Below are 16,529 nucleotides of genomic sequence, written 5' to 3'. Positions count from 1 at the left end.
GTCTTATAACGATACCGTTTATAACAATATATCGGATATAACGATGAACAGCCATGGCACCATCAACTTTTGTATTCTTTCTGTGTTAAAAAAAACCGCTTAATTTAATGTTCCAGTGCCACGATATCGGATATACATAACGATTGAGTCCGGTTATATTATGCACCAAAAGTGCAGCAGTGATGACTCTAATGATGCAGTTGCGCAGCCTACTCAGGTAGTGTCTTCGTAGGAGGTCCAATGCGTGACACAGTCCCTCGGGGACTTTGTTTCCGCCAAGGACATTTACCTCAGCTAGGTGAAGCACAGATGCTCTTGGAAAAGCTTCACACGCGGCAAACAAAGGTGACCGACTGTGGCTTCTTTTCTGCTAATTAGTACGGCCTCACTGGCATGCGAATAAAATGTTTTGAGCTCTGTTTCGTCTTGTTATTTCGCAACCTGCTTATAACAATTATCGGTTATAACGATGGGATTTCCTTGGTACTCGGATATTGTTATATAAGTGGACTAGACTGTAAAGCCTTTTTTTTTTTTGGAGGGGTATCACTCGCAGTGCAGGAGTCAATTTTGATCTGGCCCAATGTTCCCAATGTTGATCTGGCCCAATCATTCCTGGAGTAATAAATTTCAAGTATTTACTCAACGGAGGAGATTGAGTATTCCCCATGGTAATCATGCATAAACTATATGGCCGTGCCGCAAGTTGATTTACCCATTTACGGCTATCATTCTTTTACGGAAATATAAAAAATTAGCTTGGTAAAATGTCATACTCGTTAGATTTGTGTCAGATTTGCCAACTTTCGTGGTTGGCGGGTTTTGGAAAGAAGGGCGCTAAAAAGAAGCAAAAAGAAATAAATATTGTGTGCAGGAAAATGTACGTAAACACGTCAAAAGCAAAATAACTATATTAGCATAGGCTGTTGCGGTTTTGATTCCGTGCACAGTTCCAAATCTCTCGTAACGGCGCTGAGGCGGACGCGGGAGCACAGATCCAGTAACTCTGGCGGGAGCACTGTTTAAATTTGCAGCACTAAACCATAGAAATTTATAGCTATAAACAAAAAAGAAAAAAACGTGTTTTTGTCTTTTGCAGTGTAGCTAGCTCACTGAAAAAAAAAATATTTCAACCGAGGAGTGCTTTACTATTTATTAAAATATTTCGTGCGTCGCTTTTAAGCGTTTAAAACTCAAAATAGTTTCCCGCTTTGCTGTTGTGACGTCACGGTGGATCGCTTGCATATCGTGAGTGAATCGAACGGCCCCAAGGTCACGCGCGGCGGCAAATGGCGTTTTCTCTCGCCGCCGGCCTGCGTTGTCTCCGTTTCCTCTCGCCCAAGCACGCGCTCCAACGCAGCGGACCGCAGCGGCATCAGATGCAGCGCTAAACGGCGGCAGATGCCCAAGCACGGGACAGGCGTTCACAGCTAGCGCCGGTTGCCGGGGTCCGGATACGGCGTCAGGAAAAACGTCGCGCTGCGCCTCGGACAGGTTACCGCCATCTGTGCCGACGACTTCTCGAGTTGTCGGCGAGAACGACCGTTGTCACGAAGCGAAATTTCTGTGTCCTCGGCGTATGAACTTTGCCCGGTGCTGGGCTTCGTGCGTTTATCGTCTGTCGACAGGACGTTTTTATCCATTGACGACTCAACGCAACGGCCGCCGCGATGAAGAAGTTGGCCCTGAAATGTTTCTTGATCGCCCTTCGTTACGTGAAAATGCTGAACGAATTCTTCCTGACATCCCTCTTTGCCTTCATGCATGGCAAGCCGAAGCGTCTACCTCCGATCACCGATGACATACTGCTAAAACCAGCAACGGTCCTCGCCGAAGAGATCAGAACTGGAAAGGTGAGATCACTTTCGTTTTCGACTGCGAACCGTGCCGTTTCTTTGTTGGCGCGGCCGTGGTGCGACGCGGTTAACAAACTGCGAACCGATAGACTTCGTGCCGTTTTTAAATTCAATATATGTATCGTGATCCCGAGAAAACTACCGCGCGATGATCCCAATAACAGCATCGTGCCAGCAAAGAGCGGCCGCCGTTTTGCCGTCGACGTAGTGGTGGCTTTGCCGCCAAACACGCCCTGGCTCGGCAGCTGGGCCAACGTGCATGTCCGTCGTGCGTATCAGCTGGTGAATCGCACACAGAGAAGGCGTTCATTAGGTTGGCAGCTGAGATAGCTGTTGTCGTCTCCCGCCTTGAGCGCGCCGCCCATATTGCGCCAGCTACGGCGTTGTCGCTTCATATGATAGCCGTATCGCAGCGACGAACGGGTTCCCGGAACGGAATGTGTAATCGCGGCAAGGTTTCAAGTCCGCGCAGTCGCGCGGACGTTACGTTGATTCAGCGTTGCATTGTTTCGCCTCCGCGCGGAGTCATCGGTGAAAGACGCGCGAGCGCGCATACGCTCTCCGTACTCTTGGGTAAACAAACGTCCCGTGGGGCCATTGTCCGTAGTTACCGCGTGCTCGCTGTGTTGGTGTGCATGCATCTGCGGATCACCGACAAACTACGTGTGTCGTGTTGTCGCTGGTTCGCCGTGAACTGAAATTTTAAACGGCATGCCTTCGTTCCGACGACGGCGGACGTCGAATTGAGGAAAACGACGTCGAATTAATGGCGCGGTGGCGTATTAATAGCCCCCGTTTATTGCGCAGCTTGCTGCCTTGGCGGGGTCTTTCGAAACCGCTGATTCCTCGAACATGTGTCGTTGGAGGAGCGTTCGCGAAGGTCCCCTGTCAGCGTACGTTTCACTTGAGGAAATCTAGTCGCGCGCCACTCGATATGTATGTATGAATCCTTTTAACACGCACCAGCGCACACCGCGCGCGGTGCGCTCTCATCCGCGAACACACTCGTTTCGCCTCGCGTGCGCGCCCGAGAAGGCGTGAAAGAGCGGAAACGTGTGGGGGAAATGAAAATGCAAAGAGAAGCGGCCTTGTGGAAAGGGGCAGCGGACGCCGCCAAAACAGTGGCGGCAACCACCGCATCCGACCTTGGAAATACTTTACGGCGGCGGATACAAACCTGAAATGCTAATTGCGGGGTCCCAGGGCCGGCGAGAACGTAGACTAGGTCGTTCTTGTTGTCGGTCTTTTTCTGACCGGCGCCTTCAACGGTGAAGACAACCCTTTCGGCGGGGTGACGTGTTTGGGAGATGTGGAAACGCGTTCAAGGATAGCTAGCAGCGCTGCTGGGCAATTTGGGCGGGGGAGGAGGTGGCTGTCAAGGGTATATGCAGGGGGGAAGGAAATCTGATAGTTCACATACTGCCTCGGGCTGTTTCTTTTTGGGACTGGTTATTTTTAAGTTGTGAGTTTTTCGTTTTCCGAGCCCTCAGCAGTGGCAGTTGGTGTTGCGGTGGTTTTGTGAAGACTTTAAGAGATATACACTACACTGCCTGCTACGTACGTTACGTTGAAATTTTGTACATAGATTGAATTATATGTGATTTGTATACAATTAAATTGAGATAGTTAATTGGCAGTGTCTAATACACCGCCTCTTTTACATAGGTGTTGTGTAGGTTCTTTGGTAAGCAGAACTGGTTTGTTCATTTTGAACCATTCGGGACAAGTTTGTCAGTCAATAAAAACTGCTACCAGACACTTAATTACCCCTGACAGTACTTGACATTTGATTATTGCAAACCACATTAAAAACTGCACGATAATAATGAAACTGCAGCTTCACAATGATTGTCTTTTCTGGTAAACCTGGCCTCCTCAAAGTGCACAGGACCGGCTCCGCAAGGATCAAACGGGGCGACGCGGGCAATGTTTCTTCCGGAGTGGTATTTCAAAAACTATACTTTAAATCACGCCCTGAGCTAGTGTATACGGCTTTAAGTCTATTGTTATGATAAATAGTTACGCATACACAAAATCTGGTGCGGACAAGCACCAAAGTCAACCGGGCGCAAAGGAACAGCAGGGAGAGCGAGCCCGCGTGAAGCAGACGACAGATGCGAGAAACACGGAAACGTAGAGTTCCTGTATTATAGCTATACAGAGTTCCTGGGAGCTATATACAGGAATTCTACGGAGACGTGCTTTCCAGCGCTGCCCGTGGCCGCGCTCACCACCAATGCTTATCAACAGCACAAAGCGGCAGTGTGTGATTAGCTTGTCGCAGCAGAACTGTCCGCTACATTGCTGTGATGGCGTAAGTTGAGCGCTCAAAAAAGTCCGGACTGGAAAGGGAGAAAAAAGTTTTTGAACAGGTTTCCAAGTTATCTGTTGGATTTTTGGCTGAGGTACTTTGTGAACCCCTATTTAAAGTACTGGATCTGTTTGTGTACAACGTACGTTCTGAAAGCATTTAAGATTTAGAAAAAAGTCAGAAAAGGTGTTGCAGGGTCCCTTTAAGAGGGTGAATTACGAAGGAGTGTTCTTGCATTTAAAATTAACTGTAGAGGTACTAGATGCGCTCCAATATGGGTACGTGTGCTGGGGAACAGTACTCTTTTGCAATGCCCAGACAGTTGTTTTCTTTTTATTTTTTATGGATGCAGAGCTGCAGGCAACTGCATCCATAACGCATGACTTTTCATGAAAAGTCGCGCGTTCTGAAAAGAATGGCTGCATGCATGTTTAACAGCAGATTGCCTGCCCTATTGACAATAATTACGTTGGTGATATTTTGTCACCCGTTTCTACAGCTGTTGTGAGGTGCAAATGAGGACGGCTGGTAGCTAGCTGTGCAGCCGAACCTGTCTCTCCGTTCTACTTGCCTGGACGTTGATTAAATGTGCAAATTTTAGCCCTGCTTTGTCTGCCGCTTACCCGCTCTTGTCTCTCCATACCAACCAGCTGCATCACTGTCTTTTTTTCATTACCCCTTCTGTAAAGTGAGCTACATGTGAGTGATTGAGAAGAAAAAAAGGTTTACTTGAACAGACATCAGTTGAAGGTGTTGACATCCCTTCTCTGAAATGTTCTCACGTGAAGTATTTACTTCCATTTTGCTTGGTCCCTTGAAGTTTGTCGTTCGATGAAAGCACTGCTGTGAACATTCGCAATGCAATTTGACGTTATTCTTCTGCGTGCACCCTTCATTTTTTTAGCGAAATATTGAATCGTCATTGGGTAAATTTGTTTTAAAGTTGCCACAAAGAGTTTGGCTCCTTAAAAAAAACTAGCTGCTTTGTCCCGATAACAGGGACGCCGATTTTATCGGGAACTTCAAGAAAATAATGAAGATATTAGATTCGTTTATGACGTCACCCTGTTTGTGCGATTGGCGGCTGCCGTCCTACGGTCCTAGGTCATTGCCAAGAAACATGACTAGTTTCGAACACTCTGGGCCGCCTCGATTATCAGTCCCGGATAGTCCGTGGACTGCCCGAGATGCGATCCGGCGCTCGATTTTCCCATGTATTCTCATTGGACTTCCGGTCCGAACGCAGTCCTCGGACTGCCCACGGACCGTCCAGGGATCCAGGACTGGTAAATTGAGGAGGCATGTATACTTATTAGTGGGTCTTTTCGATTTACCAGTCCTGGTAAATCAAAAATTTGATTTACCAGTCCTGGTTCCGCGGGCAGTCCGAGGACTGCGTTCGGACCGGAAGTATAGTGAACTAGAATACTAGAAGTCCCTTGGGAATACATGGGAAAATCGAGCGCCGCATCGCGTCTCGGGCAATCGAGGAGGCTTTACGGTTTTGGTGCAGGCCCATATCGCGCCGCGTCCGTTTACAAAGGCCAAGCAGGAGTGGCATGATAAGTACAAGGTTACACGAGTTTTTAAGCGAAAGTAGTGGGCCGAAAAATACAAAAAGCACAGAGTATTCCACCATTCCTGTATTAGAGAGTTTTAGCATACCGGGTACCGTCCGCTAACGCTACGGCGGCGGGTAGCGGGGCCGACTGGGAAGGTGAAAAATTCGTTCCGGTGGGGGGATTACCGTATTTACTCGATTCTAACGCGCACTTTTTTTTCGAAAAAAAAAGGCCGAAAAATCGCATGCGCGTTAGAATCGGATACAAAGCCGGAACTGCCGAAACAGCGTAAATTTTGCCCCACCCATCGCCATCGCCATTTCAAGATGGCGCCAAAGCTTTTAGCAACGATTTTTCGGACGCAGCAAGCCTGGCGCCTAGGCTATGTTCACACAAATCGTCAAATCGTTTCACTTGCGCGCTTGATAACAGCAATGGCAGCAGCGACGCCCACGCGTTCAAAACGAGCGGTCGGCTGAAGCGTGCACCTCTGGAGAAGCTCTCGGGATGGGCGTGCGAGGCGTGGGCCATGATCCCATAGACCATGGTTGAACGTTCGTTCAGAAGTGTGGCATCGCGAACGCGCTTGAAGGCACCGAGGCCGAGATGTTGTGGTCAGCGGAGAGCGACAAGGAGTGAGATGAGTGAGATTACTTCGGGAAATAAATCGCCCACTTCTCTGGCATTCGTTTGTCTGGGTCACAAAGTTCCATGGGCGTTACAATCGCAGGTGCAAGTTTTTTCGGTTTTTTTGCCAGGAAAATCGGGAGCGCGTTAGAATCGGGTAAATACGGTAGTTCCGCCGGCCGGCCTTCGCCCTGCCCGCGCCTTCTCTTCACTGAGGGGCAACTTCCTCGCACTCCCTGCGCGCGCATGCGCGGTCGGGTCCCGGTAACCCGCCACCGTAGCAGCGTCAGCCTCCGCTAGCCGCTATGCTAAAACTCTCTATTATGTCACTGTAGCGCGAAATTTGCTGGTTACTTAACATTTCTTGCATTTTTTTGGCTATAAGAAAACAGCTGGCTTTAGTGGCTGGAATGGAACTTTACCGAAGGCTAGTTCTTCAGTGCTGTGATAACATATGTGTTTTAATGGCTTTAACCTACAGGCATGCTTGGCACATAGCGCAACTACTGAGAACGTTGCGTAACTTGCGAGGATGCGCTGAGGGTTGGCGAAAATCCAACTGCTTGCTTTGAAGCTGCTGCCTCAAGGCCACCTTCTTGCACCCTGCGTTTTCCGCATTCTGAGGGACCTCACTGTGCTGGCCGTGTATACTGTGACATTGCAGCAATCCATCATAATTATCAAAAAAAAAAAAAAATCGCAGCTGGGATGTAGACGAAGTGAAAACGTGACACACAGAAGTGCTTGTGTTCTACTTTTTTTCTACTTCTGCCTACAGATGTTCTGCTACTGTCCTCACTTGAATTGTGCTGTCAATACGCCCGAATAGCTACTTTTGAGTAGTACGTGTTGTTCAAGCAACGCTAGAGCTAGGAACGTTGAAGACAGTTGTGGACGCTGTTAAAAATCACTTCACCGTTTTGGAGCTCAGAGTTCATACCCGTGTCAAACTGTGTGTCACTTCGTTCGTGAACAATTTTTGGGTGCAAGCTAATCAGACTCTCGAAAGCCTTACTTGCTCAAATGCAGCTCATCAGTCCCTACACACGCCCCTAAATCAAATGAATGTAACAAAAACAGCAAAATGGGAGTTGTTTTCAGTTAAAAGGGGGCTGACTGCTCTCTTTTGTCTGTTCAAACATAAAGCATAGTTGCAGCGCTCGTGGTTGTCACTTTCTTCTTCTTGTGCTTCGTCTGTGTTGCGCTGTTCCCCTCTTCGTAAAGCATAATCCCTTCACAGTTTCATTGAATACGTATTTAATGTTTATTTTTTCATAGTTATATGAAAGTGGTCCCGATCGGGCGTTGTTTTCGTAGTAGGTACGCTTCACTGCCATCAGGCATAGCAAATTTGGCCAAAGTCACGGCACAAGGAAAAGTGTTTGTTTTGGATGCAGCCTGTCTGAACACCTGCGCGTCGCTGCCCTATTTTTTTCTACTGTGTGGTGAGAGTTGTGCGTGTTTGGCTTCCTGTATGATTCCAGATGAGGTTAAGTCATGCACACAAAAGAACAAATTTACCACTCCGGATGATTACACTGTCCTGGATTTTAATTCAGAGATCGCATCTGCGATATGCTTGTGTGTAAACCTTCTCTTCTGCCGTTTGTTCTGGTTGAGCCTTTTATTTTTTTGGGTTCCTTGGCGGAGCTTAATTTGTGACCCCTTACAAGCCCCTGTGGTGTTTATTTAATCCCTATTTCAACGATCGAAGCAACTTAAATAAAAGAAAAATGACCTGAAGTTTTCTTTCTTTTTTTGAAAAGGGGCTATAGGGCAGCAAATTGCCAAGCACTCACTTTTATCCTGCTGCGTTGAGTGCTTTCAGAACAGGTTTTTAGCGCAGGTATGGCTGGGTGAGATTTGATATCTCCTCTGGTAGAATCTGTGAAGGTAGGTGTTTTCAACTAAAACAAGCAGAAAGGTTGGCCAAGAGATCGGTTCTTGGAGGTCATTTCATCAGAATGCGGGGGAGATGGCAAGGGCACTTAACTGATTTAGGTCTGTGACGTTGCGGCGTTGGAGACAGTGGTGAATCAGATCCCCGACGTTATGTGATGGACATCCTGATTGGTGATCTTCGCTGATTCAATCCCTCTAATGCGAGTTGGTGGGGGATGGCGTAAAGGTCTGCCGCACCTCTTTGCAGCTGCTAGGGACGTGTTTTCAGAGCCTTGAGTTGTTAAAGGTATTGTTGAATGGAGTTATTAGATGTGGCAGATAAATTTGTTGCTTCTTGAAGAAGTAGTTTATTCAATCTTACAAGAAGATGAAGGTAACAAAGCAGAATTATGCAGACGAGGGTCCCATAGTCGACACTGCATGGGGACCCTCGGTTAATTATTACGTAAAAGAATAAAACACAGTGAAAGCAGCTAAAATCGTATAATACAGTAGCATATAGAGCTATATGTATTGCAGAGTAGTAATATAATTTATGAAAAAACATTGACAGCATAGCAAATACAAAATAAGTAGTATATTTAGGGCGGACTTGATGAGGGAAAAAAACAAAGAAGACAAATAGAATAACAGGTAATGCAATGTTATACATGTCAAACTTAGTAATATACAAAAGAACACTAATGAATTTTTACTATAAGGAACACACTAAACCGCGCATCTAAGTGAAATTGCTGAGCTGCTGGAACTTAGCTGTGTAGCTCCACTGTGGTGTAACAATTGTAGCACCTTAACTCCAGTATTTTTATGTTGGTTGCAGACGCAATAGTTGTATACTGCGTTCAAGAATGCAAATTCCATGCAGTAATGTGTCATGTCAGACTAACGAAAACTGGAAACTGATTTGATAAATATTTAGCAAAAACAGAACTGAACACACTGAATTTCCAGGCAGGTACTGCAAAGCATTTCAACCTCTTTTTTATTTATGTCTGAAGGATCAGAACCAGAAACATCGGTGCGCTATGTACTTGTTGGGTAACCTGACTTTTTCACTTCTCCTATGCCAGGCCTTGCAGTCCGAGCAGCGGCTTGAAGGTGTAAGGCATTTAGCGTTGTCTTGAGCATGGGAAAGAAAGAACATGTTCATTACCTGTTATTGTGTTTCAAGAAGTGGAAGTACTGGATCACTTAGGCTGCACACTGCATCTGAAGCAATCTAAAACGTACTGAACCATTGTTATCTGTGAAAATAACAGGTGCAAGCATTGATTAGTACTGATCGTCTCTGTCGTGTCAAAGTCCCCCTTTTTTTTTCCTGAAAATGTGCTTTGCGCTTAAACTGAATTCATTGATGGCATACCGACTAGCTCGCATTGACACTTTCCCTAAAATTTTTTTCCGTAGAATTTTTTCCGTAAAGATCACTTGATTTGAAAAAAGAAAACGAAAACGTAGGCCCGCGGGTGCTTGAACAACAGGCAGTTGCAATGGGAACTAGAGAGTTCTACCTCAAGGCCACAAAGTTCGAATGGCAGGTCATTTTTTTGAAGTTGGTCAGAAGAGTTTCACTAGTAGGAATCCAGTAGGCGGCACAACGTGCGGTCATTTCTGTACCATTCATAAAACAGAGTGACACCTTCAGGACCAAAGTTCACTTTACTGAAGGAAAAAAGGAGCGTGCTGGCTGGCATGATGAAGATTAAGCAGCAAGCCGTGGTGCAGGGAGTGTGGGAAGGGATATTTGCTGAAAAGCCGGGCCAGACGAGAAAGCACACAGAGAAATTTTGAAAGCAAACAGGAAAAAGACAAGAATACAAGCAAGGCAAGCGTGTGTGCAAGATGTTTCAAAAACCCAGCTATGCAAGCAACTTGCTGGCTTTTCCCGCTCAGTCCAGCAAGGGCAAAGGGTGGGTATATCACCTGAAGCTATGTGCTCAGCGGGCATGGTAATTACTTAGAAGGAATACCGTATTTTTGTGCGTATAATCTGCCCCTGCATATAAACTGCACCCCCACTTTCAGTCCACGAATAAAAAGAAAGTAATGACTATCCCCGCATATTGCCTGCCCATTATATACTGGAAAGGCTGGTCCAGAGCTACTAAAACAACACAGCACATTTGTTGAAGCAAAAAAAAAAAATCATATTTTGCATATTGAATACATTTTCTGCACGGCCTAGCCACAGTCACTCAGTGTCACTGCCCTCGCTAAAGCTATTGCGTGGGCTGTAGTTGTCACTGTCATGCACAAAATCATCTTCAGTTCCCTTCATGCTGTTTGTAACACAGCATTTGTTGAAGCTCTTGTGAACCATTTCAATTGGAATTGCCTTCCATGCCTTGATGATTTACTTACAAAACAGCGCAGCATCAGGCCTACGGAGGCGGCCAGTCGGCCTGCAGCCATCCATTCAGCGTAAAAACACTTGAAGTGTGCTTTGAATGATCTGTTCAATGAAACACAAAGAGGCTAGATGGTCTATTCAATGAAACATCCAAGAGATGTCACCACCTATCATTCATGTATGAATGCAGAATAAAATTATTATACAACGAAAAGGTAAAAGTTAGAAACAGTGTACCTTAAATTAAGCATCAAAACATAGACCAGTGGTGCGGCAGAAGCCACCATCTCATTTCCAACAAAATTCAACAGTGTTTTTGAGTATTGGCACTCGCACTATTTACTTTTGCTTTGCAAAAAACACTAGTTCACTTGCCCAATGTTTTTTTTCTATTATTTTCTTGAGCTGTGTGTGAAAAATGAGCGCTATCAGTGCGATAAGAGTGGCTTAGTCGATATTGCTTCTGAAGGGGCCTCACAGCATAACGCTCATTGCCGTGAAGCTGCACCGAAGGAAATACCTCGCATATAACACACACACACACACACACACACACACACGCACGCACGCACGCACCCCTACAGGAATCCGGATTAAATTCGCATAATAATCTGCAGTATAATCCGCACCTCTAGTTAACCCTTGAAATTGACACATTTTTGGGTGCGGGTTATACAGGTGAAAATGCGGCACAGTTAAACCTGGATATAACGAGGTTGACAAAAATTCGCAATTTTTTGTTACATGCAGGTTTCGAGTTAAGGCTCGCGTGATTGAAGCAGAAATGAAACCAAAATGCTTGACATCACTGATGGTGAACTTTCCCGTGAAGGACTTATTTCACAGTGAAAAACTGCATCATTTGCGCCTGCTGCTTTCCCAAGAGCTTTGTAACTACTTCCAAACAAGCCAGGTCACCTACCCCCACATTCACAAACGTAACTTACGTATCGATGTTGCCTTTCGACACTTTTTGGTGCCTTAACGCGTTTCAAGAACCAAGCTTATGATGAAGGAGCGCTTTTTCGTGAATTTGATGCTCTTTTCTGCACTCAAAATTGTTGAGAGGGTGATTGCTCAGGCACACTGTACCAGGCAGAGGCGGCATTTAAAATTGTGAGCTTATCTTGAAAATACACAACTTTTCGTTTTCAGGCAGCAGAGCTCATCACCGAAAAACCAAAACCACAGATAGCGGGAGAGTTGTTGTGTGACTACACGCCAACAAACAGGCCTAGCACCTAACCAGCACCGCACTCGCACGTGAAAACACACGGTAGTTTTAGGTGCGGGCGAAATTCGCTAAATCAGTACATTTCCTCCGCAGATTTTTCAGAAAAAGGGCAAAAAACAATGACTATCAGCGCAGCGAAATCGTTACCTCGAGGTTAGCCGTCACAACGCCTTCGTTACATCGAGGTCGCGAACACATGGTCTTCAATGGGGCTAGCAATAGGGAATTGAAAAACTTAAAAACTTCTTTAAATACAGGAATTAGTTGCATAGAGGTTCGTTACATCCACGTTTAACTGTATACGTATTGGCACTGAAAGTGTGAGGGAGAAGAGACAGGGAAGGCATTGCACCAGCTAGCTGCCTTACTGTTTTTCCTTGTTGTTTTGTTTTTAATGCGAGAGCATTCAGTGGCCTATGGAGTGGAAAAGCCAGTGTTCGCATCTGCAGCAGTGAAATGGCTCCTGAAACAGCCAATGGTGCGAAGAGAATAAAAATAAAAAAATTGAGTCGGAGAGAAAATTGGGTAAATTTTGGTCTGGATAGGATTTGAATCCAGGCCTGTGGAATTCGACTGGAGCATGCAAATTCCCTCGTAGCAGTTTGACTGCATGACTGAAGGTGGACGCTGTGCATGTGTTGATATATCTTGACTTAGCTGATGTTAACAATGACTACACACAGCTCGACGCAAAGATTTTGACGTTGCTTTGCACATTGTTAGTCTCAGTGTTGAGGGACGTCTTAGCTTTTTGAAAAAGAGATCGGAAGGTATCGCATCGTTTAATTAGAAGCACTTGCTGTGCTGGGTGAGCCTTGCTGATTGGCTACAAGCGAGAGCTGACAGCTACCTTTCCGCAGGAAAATACCCACTTTCTGTTCGTTCTCCTTTCACATTGCTTTAAGTGCAAATGCACTTGGCTACATGGGCAACCTGTAAAGCCTTATCGGGCGCTGCTAGGTCAACTCACGCTCACACAGGTGACTATAGCTACAAGAGCGTCTGTTATCAGCTGCTGACAAAGGAAAGGAGTGGGGCGGAAACTAGACACTCTTGTGAATTTATTGGTTCCGCTGTCAACTTTTACCCCTCTGTGTTCCATCTCAGTTGGCTGCTGCTGTTAGGTTCTTGGATTCTGCAACGCACGTACGTTTGCACAGTGTCGCTGATAGTGTTTCGCTTGTCGGTACAACAATCGGAATGAGTCATAAAAAGTAATTTTGCAGTATCTAGCAAGCTGTTCAACAATATGGCAGGTGGCTGATACTAGATAAGGTGCTTATCAGGCTTATTTGTACTGTGAGGCAGCAGTGCAAGATCCACTATGCATTTGTTTTTAATATCCTTTGTTCCAGCTGAGGTAGGCGGTTGGCAGTAATCAGGCGTTGAATAGCTGCTTGCTGCTACAGCAGTTTGCGAAAAAGTTAATAAAATGCGTGCTTTGAGTCCGTTTAACAGAATAAAAAAGGATGGTGGGTTCAAGCTGTTTGGACCAGAAAAACTAGAAATTACCTCCTGGGAAGTAAGGATTTAGGGAGGTGCTATTTTCTGGAATGCTAACCCTAGAGTGTGGAAAATCAACGGGTTGATTGATTGTAGGGTTTAACGCGCCGACGCAGCGGTGATGAGGCGCGCCGTAGTGGAGGGCTCCGGATTAATTTTGACCGCCTGGGGATCTTTAACGTGCGCCGAAATCTCGAACACACAGGCGTTTTTGCTTTTCGCCTCCATCAGAAAAGCGGCCGCTGCGGCTGGGAATCGAACCCGCGGCCTTGTGCTCAGCAGCGCAACGCCTTAGCCACTGAGCCACCGCGGCGGGTAATTAATGGGTTAAAATTTCTTGCTGTCATATCTGCCTGCCCGCAGTGACATTAAATTAGTTTATTTTTCAAAAATAAAGAAAATTTCTTCCCCAACTCAAGAAATAAACCGGCTTTGAATACCGAATTAAGTGCTGAGCTTTGTTTCGCTCAATTGTCGTATTTTGTACACCTAGTGTACAGTGTACACCCAGTGTACACCCCAAAAAAATTGGCGAAGCTTGCACTGATGGTGCAATGCACTAGTGGAGCAACAGCAGAGCTGGCGGCCCCTCTCCCTTTGTTGAAGACCCGGCTGTTGCTCTTCACATGGATTTCCGAACTTGCCGCTGAAAGTTCTCCGTGACTGGCAGTCAGGTCTGGATCTTTTGTCCTCACCCTTTCATATCTCTCCCAAAGTGTACCGCATTAGCATGCGCTGGAACCCGCGGCAACGGGCTTCGCCAACTTGGCGCCTGTGTTCCCCACTTCAGGCGTGAACGCACGCGAACTGGTGAGGAAAACAGCGCGCAAAAGATATGACGCCACGAACGCAATCGCACACAAGCCGATTTCATAATGCGAAAGACTCAGGTTAGATTGCGACCACAGGAAGCGTCTTTACCCCTGGTTCGCCTCTTTTTGTTTCACGTGGTGGCAATGTTTTAATTGTTTTCTGTTGTGCTTAATTTCGGGGGTTAGGTTATCGATTTTCTCATTTTATTGTTTATGTCCAGCTTCCCCAAACCCATGTGTGCATTTGCCTTCCCGTCTCATAATGTGGTGACCTGGGAAGGCGAGATATGGTTTTTACCCGCTATTTTATTTTATTTTTTTTTTCACTTCAAAATTAACCCACTTGGCTCGAGAACTTGTGAAAACTCCTATCTGGCCTTGTTTCCTCATAGGTGTTGCGCACTGTGTGCCAACACAACCTTTTTTTTTTCTTTCCAATTGGCTGCACATGTTATTGTTCCCTGCTGCTGCAAAAACTGCGTACCTCTCATCAGGCCTTTGGGGAGGCCCAGTGGTATAAGTTGCCGGTTTCACGGGCATAAAGACCCTGGGTTAGATTCTTGAGACCTCCTTAACCACGTTTTTAGGTTCAGAGCACTTTCGGGGCTCGCCTTGTCATCATAGCTTGCCCGCTGGACCCAAGTAGAGCCACACGGCGTTCTGTCGTAGCCGCTGTTATTGTGGCGTAACCCAGAGGCTTCGAAAGCCAAGCGGTTTATATAGTCATAAGCATTCGAGACGCATGAACCGCTGGCACTTGTCATATATCTCCCTGTTGTTTAGCGCAAAGAAAGCTGTAGGTACATTTGAGGTAAAATATACGTAATCAACTTGCAGTGCCTGCGTTCATTTAGTTAGAAACGTAGTTAGGAACGCTCGTTGGGTTGGTTTTTACTAAGCGAAAAGAGGTGGCAGTGCAATGCCGGCGCATGCGGGAGGAAAAACATGCACAAAGAGAACAGAACTCCCGCTGGTGCAGTTTCAGGCAGGGGGCGCGCGAGCACTGTGAAGGCGGGAAATTTGAATTGCATTGGGTGGTAGCAGTAAGGGGATAACGGTGCTACAGCCCATTATGGTGAATCACTGCTCTGCACTTCCGACACCTTTCATGCTGGGTGGAATGGCTTTAATTTTTTTTCCTTGAGGCGTGCTTCCTTGCCACTTCCCCTCACACTTCTTGGCCCATCATTTTCACCCTCTCCCTTTTGCAGATGATGATTGTTTTCTGGTAACACTCCGCGGTGGAACTAAAAGCTTATCTCCGCTGTTAAAATTTAGTTGGGAAGCGTATATGCATTTGCCGTTTCCATGCATGGTCACCATCGTTGCCATACCGGCAGGATTTCAGTCTCATAGGCTCAGTTTTTAAGCTAAAATGTGTTGAGCAACAGTCTGTGGCGGGTTTAGCTGCTGATGCAGCCTTGAATATTTGCAGTATACAAACAACCGAACATTTGGGCCAAATAAAATTATTGAAAATATCAAATTCTTTAAATAAATAAATGAAAAGGAACTGGATTACAGGAATTGTTTGATTCGTATTTGAAATTTCGAACATTTGAGCAATCCTAATTTTAACCACCGAAAGTTGCCTGTACAACTTTCTAAGTTTAGTGTGTTTCCGAGAAGAACCCTTCAAGAGGAATATCTCAATTTTTTTGCTTCTGATCCTGTTTCACGGAATTGTCTTTCTTTGGCCTATGGAGCTGAAGAAGTTGATTTCTGGTTGCAAAGGTTGCTTGTGCAAATGCATAAAAGCCATGATGAGTATGATTTTTTGAGGGACAAGGAAGACTGGGCCAAAAAGTAGCAAGTGGATTGTATAATTTCATCCCCCTTTACCATCATATTTTTAGTCACGTTGATAAGAAGCTTAAAAATGTACAGTGTTTTTTATGAGCTTCTAAATGTACGCACCATTATAAAGTTGACGTGTTTTTTGTCGTACACAAGTAATCGTGAGAAGTAATTTGATGGATGTGTACCTCGTGGTACAATTTGTACACTCTCAGGCACCAATGACTGGAGCCAATTTTTTTTATCCCCACAGGCTTTTTTTCCCCACCAGGATCACGGGGCCTTGTACTGCTTGCATATATAAGCCTGTTTACTTTCAGCCACTACGCATTTTCTGTAAATCAGACTTCACCATATGTGTACAGTCTTTGTTAAAAGTTATACCGCCTGTTAATAGCCCACAAAAATTTTCAGAATACAAGCCTACCTATTGAGTGGGATTGAAATGTTTTATGCCAGAAGCCTGGCAGAAGCATCTTTCTTACTGTCAGAATATTTCCGTCGCACTTGAAGGTTAAGCTTTTACAGTTGAACCTCGTTATAAGAGACCATCGTTAAAGAGACCTTGTTAAAGA

The 16,529-nt window shown here is 45.7% G+C and overlaps 1 protein-coding gene across 1 annotated transcript in view; it reads left to right on the top strand.

Annotated features, from left to right (window-relative positions):
• Positions 1 to 1,281: 1,281 nt before the first annotated feature.
• The window catches only part of LOC144152758 (fatty-acid amide hydrolase 2-A), a 31,765-nt gene continuing 16,517 nt past the window's right edge, over positions 1,282 to 16,529 (top strand). The window contains exon 1 of the mRNA XM_077684191.1: positions 1,282 to 1,853. Within this exon, the coding sequence (XP_077540317.1) occupies positions 1,671 to 1,853 (183 nt within the window). The 5' untranslated portion in view covers positions 1,282 to 1,670. The remainder of the gene's footprint in view (positions 1,854 to 16,529) is intronic.

Source organism: Haemaphysalis longicornis, unplaced genomic scaffold (genome assembly GCF_048455015.1).
Source record: "Haemaphysalis longicornis isolate Haplotype H1 unplaced genomic scaffold, Haemaphysalis longicornis Haplotype H1 scaffold_9, whole genome shotgun sequence".
In the NCBI taxonomy this organism is placed as follows: Eukaryota; Metazoa; Arthropoda; class Arachnida; order Ixodida; family Ixodidae; genus Haemaphysalis; species Haemaphysalis longicornis.
This window is presented reverse-complemented; position numbering and strand designations above follow the sequence as displayed.